The sequence below is a fragment of the Sinocyclocheilus anshuiensis genome, unplaced genomic scaffold (genome assembly GCF_001515605.1).
Source record: "Sinocyclocheilus anshuiensis isolate Anshui unplaced genomic scaffold, SAMN03320099.WGS_v1.1 scaffold2630, whole genome shotgun sequence".
Lineage (NCBI taxonomy): Eukaryota > Metazoa > Chordata > Actinopteri > Cypriniformes > Cyprinidae > Sinocyclocheilus > Sinocyclocheilus anshuiensis.
The window spans coordinates 607,059-617,437 of NW_015537938.1; the positions used below are offsets into that span (position 1 = coordinate 607,059).

Genomic DNA, 10,379 nt, shown 5'->3' on the forward strand with positions numbered 1-10,379 from the left:
GTGCATTGGAAAGTCAATTTAGGGGGCAAATATTGTTCTTTAATGGAAAAGGTGCAGTCTAAGTGGAAGAGAGGAGGTACGCAGAAATGCCTCAGGGGGTACTCCACTCTAAAAAGTCTGGGAACCACTGATGTAGAACATTCTGTCCTGTGCAACAAGTGATTTATTTTATATTTTCAGGTACAGCGGTTAGTTTGAAATAAAGGTTTGTTTAACAGTGGATATTGAGTCTCACATTATTTAAACATTAATGGTGAACATTTTCGACTTTATAAAATGATTCTCTCAAGTCTTGGCGATCGGCCCCTATTAAACAATAAAGAAAGTAAGACATCTTTTTCTTATAGTTTAGTAGCCTACTATTCTTTTTGGCAGAATTTATCATTAATCAACTTAATTATTTCCTGGATTTTGTATCACCATAGTCCCTAAATGTATGTACATGCAGGAAATGGGATTCAAATCGAAAACATTTTCCCCCATTTTGCGTCCCCCCCCACCCACTTCTCAAACCAAAGTTACACCCTTGGTTATGGAAAAGGCATGGAAAGCTCTCATGGTGGTATATTTGTTTAAAACACACCCAGTGTTTCCTCAACACTTAAGAGGAGCAAAACCTTCATTCACAACTATAAAACAGCCTTTCGTACGGAAACATGCAAATCACGAAACCTATAGAAAAGAGCGATATGAGCTGTCTCCCGAGACTTTACTGCTCCATAATCAGTCCTCACACATAATATACTGTTGTTTACCTGGAAAATGCAAAGCTTAGTCAGAGGCGTCCTCAAAGTTCTTCTTCTGGACGCTGTTGGGCTCCCTCTGAGCTGTCAAGACGTTTCAGGGCGCTATCTTTACCTAACCTCCTGTGTGGACATTTTTTTAATTGCAGTGGAGGGTCTCGAGACGAACTGTGCAGCCGACCGACTTTCTGTTTTGTTGATGATCTACAAGCTCAGCACGACGCCATATTGGAATGACGCAGTACTTCCGCTCCCTAGTCATGTGAGCGCCCCTCCCCCTCCCCATAGCGGTCAACACGTGATTTTCACCTCACTGCGCTGTTTTGACAGACAAACATAATTTAAAACCGTGAGTGAAGACGATATTCTGATTTGTGCACCTAAACTAGCATGATATGCATGTATTTTTACTTTGATTTTTATTCGTTTGTATATACTTGTGATTCAGTGACTGTGTGAATGGATGGTATGGCAGTTCTATCAAATTATTTTGGATGGTCTAAAACTAACTTGTTCTTCAGCACGTTATGCAAATTAAAATTACTTTAAAAAGACAAAAGATGCTAAGTAATCACTAGTGAATCTGAGTCTTTCATTTGTCTCTAGTTTTTGTGCTGATGAATGCTGGTGCTTTATCAGCACAAACTAATTGTAAAGCAGTGATTAATTGTTTGAGCTGATCAATAACCTGAGATAACACGAGTTCACTTGAGTGTGAAGTTAACATTTGCTGCATTCAATTTAGGTTGCATCTGGGTTAGACATCACCCTTGGGCCTCAGAATGTGACAAAAAATACCCCACTTCTCCCCATTTTCCTTATCAAATATTTCAGTATAATCTGCCTATCTCAAATTTGGTGCCAACATAGACATCACAGTATTTACAACCGGAGAGGCAAATGTTTTCCTATTTACAGGTACTTTAGCAATTGGCATTGATTTGTTTTTATTGGTAACAGCAATAATTGTTCCAGCTGATAATTTATTACACTTGATTAAGTTTAATTTCTTGACATGAATGTGTGTGGTGTTGTTTCATAAAATAAAAATATCATGCTCTCAGAAGGACAAAAATGCCCCCGAAAATCAACTCAAATATTGCCCTTTAGAAAACTGACACAAGTACTACAGGCCACAAAAACATCGATCAAATTTGCCATTTTATTATAATCCTTTCAATCAAGTAAACTCTTATATATATATATATATATAAACAAACAATTCTTAAATAAATCTGATGCATATACACAATGTAAAACTGACTTTATATTGTTTTTGCATGTCTTCAAACACGTCAAATGTGTATTGTTCATGAAATCTTAAAAAAAATTACATTTTTCTAAAAAGAAGTCTCCTCTACAAATATTTTTCTCCGTCCTTGCGAACCACAGAAACCATATCATATTACATGTTACATTGCATTACAGAACATGGTTTTGAAAAAGTACAGAACATCAATATTTGAGGGCGTTTAGGTCCAGACTTCAATGACGTCACCGTACTCCATGTCCAGATCAGCTGGAGTCTGATTATACGAGACCCTTGACCCATCAAAGAGAAATTTGGCTTTCCGTCTAGCACTGGCGCTCAAACCAGAGACGTACTGAGACAGGATGGATCCTAGAGGAGCATTCTTTAAAAAAAAATGAACAATGACAGTTGAGTACTAAATTAATTTCACAGGAACAAGAACAAGATCCAAAAAGACGTACAGTACACACCTTTTGTAGGGAATACTCCTGCACAGATGCTTTCTCTTTGCCTTGCAGTCGCACAGTAATGACATTACTTTTGTCACTCTCTTCTTGTTTATTCTCTGTTACTACACAATCTGGAGAAGACAGCAGAGACGAAAAGGAGTTGCATGAAGGCTGCAGGATTTTGTATGTGTCATTGTGTCAATGTTTCCATGTACCATCATTTAACCATGTCAAGAACTCACAACAGGTCTCTCTTTAAAGGTTTATCAGTTAGCATTAAAGATTATTTTCCTGTGGAGAAAATGAATGGAGCTTTTACATCTGGAACCCAACTGGTGCACTCTGTAAGTGCACTGCGATGCATGCTAATGAATTCAGCTCAAAATCGCTACTGCTTTCTATTACCTATAATGTCAGCTATGCCGAGACCCAGCTCACTGACGGACGAGTGAATTGGGAGATCAATATCTTTCTTTAACAACAGAATTTGGCTGGGTCGGACATTGAGTTTGTTGGCCAACTGTTCCACAGCTTTACTCAACGGAGCCGTCTGCAATCAAAAGGCACGTACATACAATAAAAGTCAAATTTAAAAACATTCATTTTCCAGCTTGACTGGACCATACTCAACCAAACAAATACGCCACATATCGAGCAATACGTCATAAACAAGAGTCTCTATTCCACTTACAGACAGTATTGGGATTTTGTACAACTCTGTTCGACAGCGAAATTTTAGTGAAATTTCTCGTGCTGAGTCTCTGTCCTCAGCATTTTGGGGACGTCGTTTCTTTTTGCTGTCAGAAGAAATGATGATGATGTCATCATCAGAGTCATTCACAGGAGATGGAGAGTTTCTGTATTCAACCACAGGCTGCTGAGGCTCAGGCGAGAGACACACCAGAGAGCCAATCGCATCCAATTTCCTGTGGATTTCTCTAGGACAGAGATGAGAGAGAGAGTGAGAGAATGTCAGATCTGTTTATCTCTGGCCTTACTTCCTGTTCATTTCATTACTTCTAATATTGTTATTCATTTCTGTGTCCTATTTGAAAAAAGCTAACATTGTCTGTCATGAGAGCATTAAAACACTAAAAACTGCATGAGAAATTCAATATAAAAGAGAGATCATGAAATGTCAAAACATTTTTTGAGCAATGTTGCTTGGGCACTTTCCCATTGAGAATGGGTAACAAATTTATATCTGGATACTTTAGATTGGTCGTGGGTTCTGTGTCTCACCTGGTTGCCCGTTGACGGCAACATTGCTCAAAAAGTTGCCGCGTGTATCATCAGCCTTATTTCATTATTGATGGTGTCACTGACTGTATTTTTGGGTTTGCCCGTCTGCTCCGTTTCAGTAGTGGACTACATGGTGGAGGGGGTGGAGAGGGGGAACGGAGGATCTGCCTAGGGAGAAATGGAAGATGATGGTTTAGATGAAAGAACACCGCTCAGGGGTAGGCTTATCAATCATCAGATGATTAATTGTCAGGGCTATGGTTCATTTTAATATCAAGGAGCTATTTAACAACATTGATCTTGGGTGTATAATGACACACTTTTTGTGTTTCATGGTGAAGTAAAGTCAGTCTGTGTACTTACTGAGCTTCAGTCTGTTCTGGCTCCTCCTCTGAGCCACTCAGATCAATGCTGACTGGCCGTCTCTCTGTACGAGGTGGGGAAGGAGACCACAGAGGACCACCTTTTTCCTCATCTGACACAATAAATGAAAACAGTGAGGATGGCGCGGATTACTCCCACTCAAAAAATGATAAATATCTATAACGAAAAGTGATGGGAAACCCTCGCTCACAGGAAGCAATAATTACATAAAGGCCAGATATACACTGTTATCATTTAAAAGTTTGGGGTTGGAACATTTTCAAATATTTTTGAAAGGATATGGTCATTAAGCGTGCCTTTATTTGATTGAACAAAAAAAAAAAATACAGTAAAAACAAATAAAATTAAAAAAATCAAAACATTTATTTGACAGATTTTTTTACATCATAAATGGTCATAATATGGTAACTTTTGATTTATTTAATGCATCCTTGCTGAATAAAAATATACATTTCTAAAATAAAATGTTAGCATATAAAAAGTTATATTATACCTGTGAGAGTGGTGTGTTTGAAGGTTATTGGCTTCAGATTTAAGGAGCTGTTTACCTAAAACACAATAATGTAACATCTGAATCATCTTTTAGCATATGTTAACACCTTGCAACACATCTATCCCCATGCATTTAGATTAGAGTCATATTATCAAACATGTGGGAAAGGTCATCAAGTATATTCTTTTCAGTCAGGAAGGTCTTTGAAGTCAAGCAGGCGAGATCTACTCACCTTGTTGGAGTAAACAGGTACTGTTGTGATGGAGGAAGCGTCGAGGATGCGTCGGCGTTTGGGGGGTTGTTTTGGAGGGTCTGATACAGTTACACCCCCGTCACTGTCTGTTACCTGAAATAAGGAAAAAGGCAACATATTTCCCATATTATCTCATGGATTTAAACTGAAATTATATTTGTAAAATGCATTTATGTAAATAGTTAGCTGTCTAGCTTGTCAATCGCAACTTAAGCAGAATTAGCTAACAAATTTGTTTTCATTGACGGATAGATCACAACAGAAATCGAAACCGTTCTGTAAACGGCTAATACCATGATTAAATGACCATTAACTCCAATTGAGAGGGAGTAAAATTACTGTTATTGTTTTGTTTATTAATCAATGTAAACACATGCACAAGCATAGCGTTATTCAATTTTAAACTGGCGCTCTGTGAGTTACCGCATACTTGGGGGTAACGTTATAACTTAAATATTTACTTGAACAAAAACACTTTTTCTATGTTGTTGTTGTTGGTTAATCGACGACAACTGATTAGCCAGCGTGCTATTGCACAATAGGGCAGTTATAGATAATATTCAGGATTGTTTTCTGACGACAACTACTCAAACGTCGTGTCCATGTGAAATGTGCAGGATTGGAGTAGCAATAACTCTTTAAACTGAACACTCAATAACTGTTATAAACGAGATCTCACCATTTCAGCCATGTTTCGTTTCCGCGCGCGCTCTCGGTGAGGGCGTGACGTCACGAAACAAAGGCTCGCTCACGGAATACTTTAGTTTAGTTCTTTTTTTATTTTATTTGGTTTAACTTTTTCATTCTGTGACTCCTCTCTTCTGGCAAGGGTGACCACAAAAAAACTAGTAATCATAACTTACATCACAAAAAAAACGTTTATTCATACAAATGAACCAATATAACAAAATAAACACAAACAAAATGCATCATATAACAGAAATTAATTTCTCCTCATAAAAAGCATATTAATAGCCAGCCAGCCCTCTATAAACCCCAATACAATCCAAGCTTCTCTGCACAAAGTAATCCAAAAAGAAAAAAAAAGGAAATTACATAAACACCCTTCAATTCCTACATGTAAGACACACCTCACTCAAAGCCACGCCCTCTACTACTAGCCACCTCCCCGGCTACAATTCACAAACAAAAGTTCGCAAATAGTTTCCCATCCTATCCTCTTTTTAAAATTGAATTAAACTCACTTCTAGAATCTCTTCATCTTATAAATCAGTGGTTCCCAAACTTTTTGCAGCGTGCACCCCTTTCTAGTGTTTGACACACGTCAAGCACCCCCATCACCTAAAAACCAAATTTTTAACTACAGTAATACAAATATTCACTGTATACAGGGCTTGACTAACTTTTTTGCTCACCAGCCACAGTGCTTGGGGTTTTCCAAAATTAGCCACTCAGACACATATTTTAACTGGCCACAATTTTGTTGTCGGGAAATTATGTTTTATATGACTAATCATTCAGTAGCCTAACGAAACACCGCTGACACTGTGTGTTGATCAGAGATGCGCGGCAGTTCTGCTGCTAAGTTTGTTTGGAACTATTTTCGTTAAACAAATCGAGCAAAAACAGTCACATTGACATTATTGTACTAAAATATATGCCCTAAGTCACTTAATATTAACTACTCGTTTGAAGTCTTGTTTAAAATCAATGTCGAATTTACAATCGTACTGATTTTCGGGGAAAACTGCACTCTCTTAGTCGTGTCATGTTAATTAATTAGGCTAGGCTTTATGTAATAAATATAAAAACTACATGTTTTTTTACCGTAGTATGTTTCTTCTGTGTGCAGTTGTGTTCATTTGTTTCGATTTCTCCATGAGATTGTCTCACGTGAGTCTCAACTGCCGCGACCTTGTTACTATTGATTATCCATTATGAATTGCCGTTTACACCAAGTGTAATAAAATCAGAATCATTCTCGCCGAAATTTTGGTGCTTCCCTAATTCGATGTTTTAATAAAATTAGATTAGTTGTCCGGTCGGGCAAGTAAAATTCTCTTTCACTTGCCCCTTCAAAAAATGCACACAGATCATCAAAAGCATTCTCTCGCGCACCCCTGCTGGTCGGTCTGTGCACCCCAGTTTGGGAACCGCTGTTATAAACAATAAAAAATCCCTACGATTTCTGAAATATTACACAGAAGTATTTAAAGAAAATTCATGTTTTTAGATGCTTTCCTTGTATGTGAGTTTTTTTTATCTCGTTGTAATGTCTCTGTAGTGTCATTCACGTTTTTTTTTTTTGTAACAGTATTTAAGTTACTATTAATGTGTATGTGGTCATTATTATTGGTTATTATTTTCTGGATTTGAATGTGATCCCTTGACTATGTTCCTTTTGTATTGTCTGTTTAAGCAGTAATTAAAAAAATACTTTAGTTTATTCCATTGATTCTTCTTACATTGATGAGGTTAATGTTTTAGTGAATAGTGAATTTTTCCCAGGCTAAGATAATTTATATAACTATTAATAACAGCTTCACTCTATAATACAATACTAGAAAAAGGTCTAGAAGCCGTGGTGTAATGTTCATCTTTCAAGATTTAATTTATCTCAAGATCAAGGATGGAATTATATATTCAAGATGAATATAAAAAAAACTTTAAAAGAATCTGCCATTAAAAAAATAAAATAAAATTATTGACCACTGTTTGGTGAACGTGTAGTTCTGAGTATCTGTGGTGGTTACAAGCCCTTTACAAGATCCATTTTTAACATTTGAAACATACTATTTGGCCATTGCAAAATACAGACAATAGATTTGTGATTTGTGTACCTTTAATTCACATGTAAAGGGTTTATTACTTAAGCCCAATTCCATTGCAGTTGGTCTCCTTGCATTCAGATTCACAAAAACATAATACAAAAGATGCAGTATAAAATATACCAATACTATGTACATGGTAACAGAAAATGGGGAAAATAACACATAAAAACAGAATCGATGCTCAATATCCTGTTTTCAAATCACAACAACCATGCAGGATCTTTTTGCAAATAATGTCCCATTTTGTATATTTCTATCACTTCTTTTTGTTCTCCTTGCAGGCCACTACATATCGCTGAGCGACGTTGAGAGGTGGAGAATAGCCATCAGCATAAGATGTATCCTCAAACAGAACCGAGTAGTCATCCTGGGGCTGGAAAAGACATGAGATGTATCAAATTATAGGTAAATTATTCTTCTATTGATATATATCTGGTCTAGTGATGCAACAAACCCCATAACAAAGAAATATTCTAACAAGAGTTTGGAAGGTTTTACAAAAAAGCACTGCTACAAACCTCCCTGTAGCATCATTAAGAGTGATAACAAATCTTCAACACTTCGAGTATCTCTGAAGCCTCTTATCCTACACTTCAATCAGTGTTTGAACTCATTCTGGTTCTGCTCACCCGATGTGGCGGCGTGTGGATCAGAGCTCTGTAAAAGCACGTGGTCTGTGGATAGAGGGCCAGCACCAGCTGATCCTTACTGAACAGGGCCTCTGGGTCGGTCTCTGGGTTTGCTTTCCACTGTGGAAGAGGAATTATTCTTCTCCGACTCAACGTGTGTCTCCTGAATAAAAGAGAAAATGAGATCATTTGAGTAAAGCACTCCTGGAATTACACTACTGTTCAAAAGTTTGGAGTCACTAATTAATTTATGTGTTTAATTAATTTAAAATAACTTTATTTAAAATGTAATTTATTCCTGTGATGCAAAGCTGAATTTTCAGCATCATTACACTCAGGTCTTCAGTGTCACATGATCCTTCAGAAATGATTCTAATATGCTGATTTGCATTTCTTCTTGTAAATGTTGGAAATAGTTATGCTGCTCAATATTTTGGTGGAAACTATGATGCAGTTTTTCAAGGATCTTGAAAATAGAAAAATAGAAAATTCAAGAGATCTGCATTCATTTGAAATATAAGCATTCTGTAACATTATAAATGTATTTACTGTCACATTTGATCAATTCAATGCATCCTAACTAAATTATTGATTTCTTTAAAAAACAACAACAACAGTGTATCTATTCACATGAGGGTGAAAATCATGAATAATGGATCTGTACTTACTCTTTACCCTCTTCATCAATGTCATCCACTTCATACCTGATAAAAGAATATCATCATGATGTTACATTATCATTTTACACAATCAAGTTTAAAAGCTAAAATGAAATAAATATATAGCCCCATTGCTGAGTTAAATTGGTAGATGATTACTTGTTGGTGGAGTGATTGTAGCTGACAACTTCTGCAAGAATCCACTGCTCATCACCATCTACGGCCTTCACACGCGCCGCCACCTTGTCGCCCTGTTTAGCCACATAGTCACTGCTTGCTGGTATAGCGCCACACAGTGGTGGTGGACTGAAGGAGTAAGACAGGTATGAATTAGTGAAATTTAACAATTTTGACTCATTTTTCACTGACTAAATAAGCATTTCTAAAATGAAGAAAGCATAATGTAGGAGACTCTGAATACCTCTCGCCAGGTTTGCCGATCCAGAGAGGAAGTGTCATGGCTGACTGTTGTAACAGGGTCATCAGGACCCCTCTGCGCATGGTCTTTCTGGGTGGGTCGGTGTCACTGTACACTCCTGCCATCCTGGCAGCTGCAGAAAGGGAAAGGTTTGATTAGCTTCCACATTTGTCCAAATACATGCAGATGAACATGTTTACAAACTAATATCCAAGACTTACCAATCCGTCTCTCCTCCAGAAGGGATTTAATTTCGGCAATCTTGTCAAGCGCCCGGCGAAGTATACTGTGGGAGGGATGCATATAAATCTGATCCATTAACGCTGTAAAGCTTGACATATTAAATAATGGTTAGAAAAATTTATTTACACATTTTGAGTATAGTTGATACATCAGGCTTTTTTGGCTCATTTAGTATCATACAGGAGAATATGGAGCTCATACTCAAGGAGTAGAAAAAAACCCTCCATTTTATTCAGAGGCACATGGTGAGAAAAAAATATGTGATTTGGTGCAGTTTTTATATGTCCAAAAACTAAGATGAAATTCTGATAGCTTTTAATGTAAATCAATGAGAATTTTATAACAGTATAGCAGATTACTTACATAAAATGCCTAGAAATATCATATTTAACTCTATATCTCCCAGTAATATGACTTCGTAAGATGGTATCTAAATGCTTAGATCTTATGATCAAAGGGTCTGCAGTTTTTACTGTGGGTGACAAAACAAACAATGCAATGCAATACAATAATGATTAGGAGATGTACAAATAATTGTTCCTCAAAATCCTGATGTATTATATTTGATACTCACATATTAACATGACTTTTGTAAAAAAAAAAAAAAAAAAAAAAAAGCTTTACACAAATGAGTAGCGACGCGAATTTAGTGTAGCTAGTCTACGCCGCATGCGCGCGTCGATCTAATTAATCGCGTAAACACAACTCGACCCAGACTCACCGCCAGCACAAAGCGCTCTCGCTCCAGCAGATCCGCGAGTCTGTGCAGTAACCCGCCGCGGCTCGACGCGTCCATCCGCCGCCACTCCGAGCCTCTCTGGC

General features: G+C 37.2%; 3 protein-coding genes and 1 long non-coding RNA gene across 8 annotated transcripts in view; 1 reads left to right on the forward strand and 3 right to left on the reverse strand.

Annotated features, from left to right (window-relative positions):
* Window positions 1-991, reverse strand: part of spns1 (SPNS lysolipid transporter 1, lysophospholipid) — a 13,179-nt gene extending 12,188 nt beyond the window's left edge. For both annotated transcript variants that reach the window (XM_016450306.1, XM_016450314.1), the window contains exon 1: window positions 756-991. The gene's annotated coding sequence lies outside the window, so the exon portion shown is untranslated. The remainder of the gene's footprint in view (window positions 1-755) is intronic.
* LOC107660892 (uncharacterized) overlaps window positions 1-6,802 on the forward strand; it is a 14,124-nt gene extending 7,322 nt beyond the window's left edge. Inside the window, exon 3 of the long non-coding RNA XR_001631052.1 lies at window positions 6,610-6,802. This is a non-coding gene — a long non-coding RNA (uncharacterized LOC107660892). The remainder of the gene's footprint in view (window positions 1-6,609) is intronic.
* LOC107660883 (NFATC2-interacting protein-like) lies at window positions 2,003-5,577 on the reverse strand. The gene is made up of 9 exons (XM_016450319.1): window positions 5,496-5,577; window positions 4,796-4,909; window positions 4,564-4,618; window positions 4,050-4,161; window positions 3,771-3,854; window positions 3,136-3,382; window positions 2,850-2,994; window positions 2,466-2,575; window positions 2,003-2,377 (listed from the first exon to the last, which is right to left on the reverse strand). Exons 1-9 carry the CDS (start codon window positions 5,505-5,507, stop codon window positions 2,216-2,218), a joined length of 1,041 nt encoding a protein of 346 aa, XP_016305805.1. The 5' UTR covers window positions 5,508-5,577; the 3' UTR covers window positions 2,003-2,215.
* A 657-nt stretch (window positions 6,803-7,459) lies between the features above and the next one.
* The window catches only part of LOC107660930 (SAGA-associated factor 29), an 18,297-nt gene continuing 15,377 nt past the window's right edge, over window positions 7,460-10,379 (reverse strand). For all 4 annotated transcript variants that reach the window (XM_016450389.1, XM_016450380.1, XM_016450374.1 and 1 more), the window contains 6 exons: window positions 9,536-9,600; window positions 9,318-9,447; window positions 9,056-9,202; window positions 8,906-8,941; window positions 8,238-8,400; window positions 7,460-7,981 (listed from right to left, as the gene is read on the reverse strand). In XM_016450389.1, the coding sequence (XP_016305875.1) occupies window positions 7,865-7,981; window positions 8,238-8,400; window positions 8,906-8,941; window positions 9,056-9,202; window positions 9,318-9,447; window positions 9,536-9,600 (658 nt within the window). In that variant the 3' untranslated portion in view covers window positions 7,460-7,864. The remainder of the gene's footprint in view (window positions 7,982-8,237; window positions 8,401-8,905; window positions 8,942-9,055; window positions 9,203-9,317; window positions 9,448-9,535; window positions 9,601-10,379) is intronic.

Excerpts from the sequence above, each read along its gene's own strand:
- LOC107660883 (XM_016450319.1), bottom strand. Across the intron at positions 4,619-4,795 it reads TACCTGTTTACTCCAACAAG|GTAAACAGCTCCTTAAATCT; the intron begins GTGAGTAGATCT and ends ATTGTGTTTTAG. Across the intron at positions 3,855-4,049 it reads CCAGAACAGACTGAAGCTCA|GCAGATCCTCCGTTCCCCCT; the intron begins GTAAGTACACAG and ends ATTTCTCCCTAG.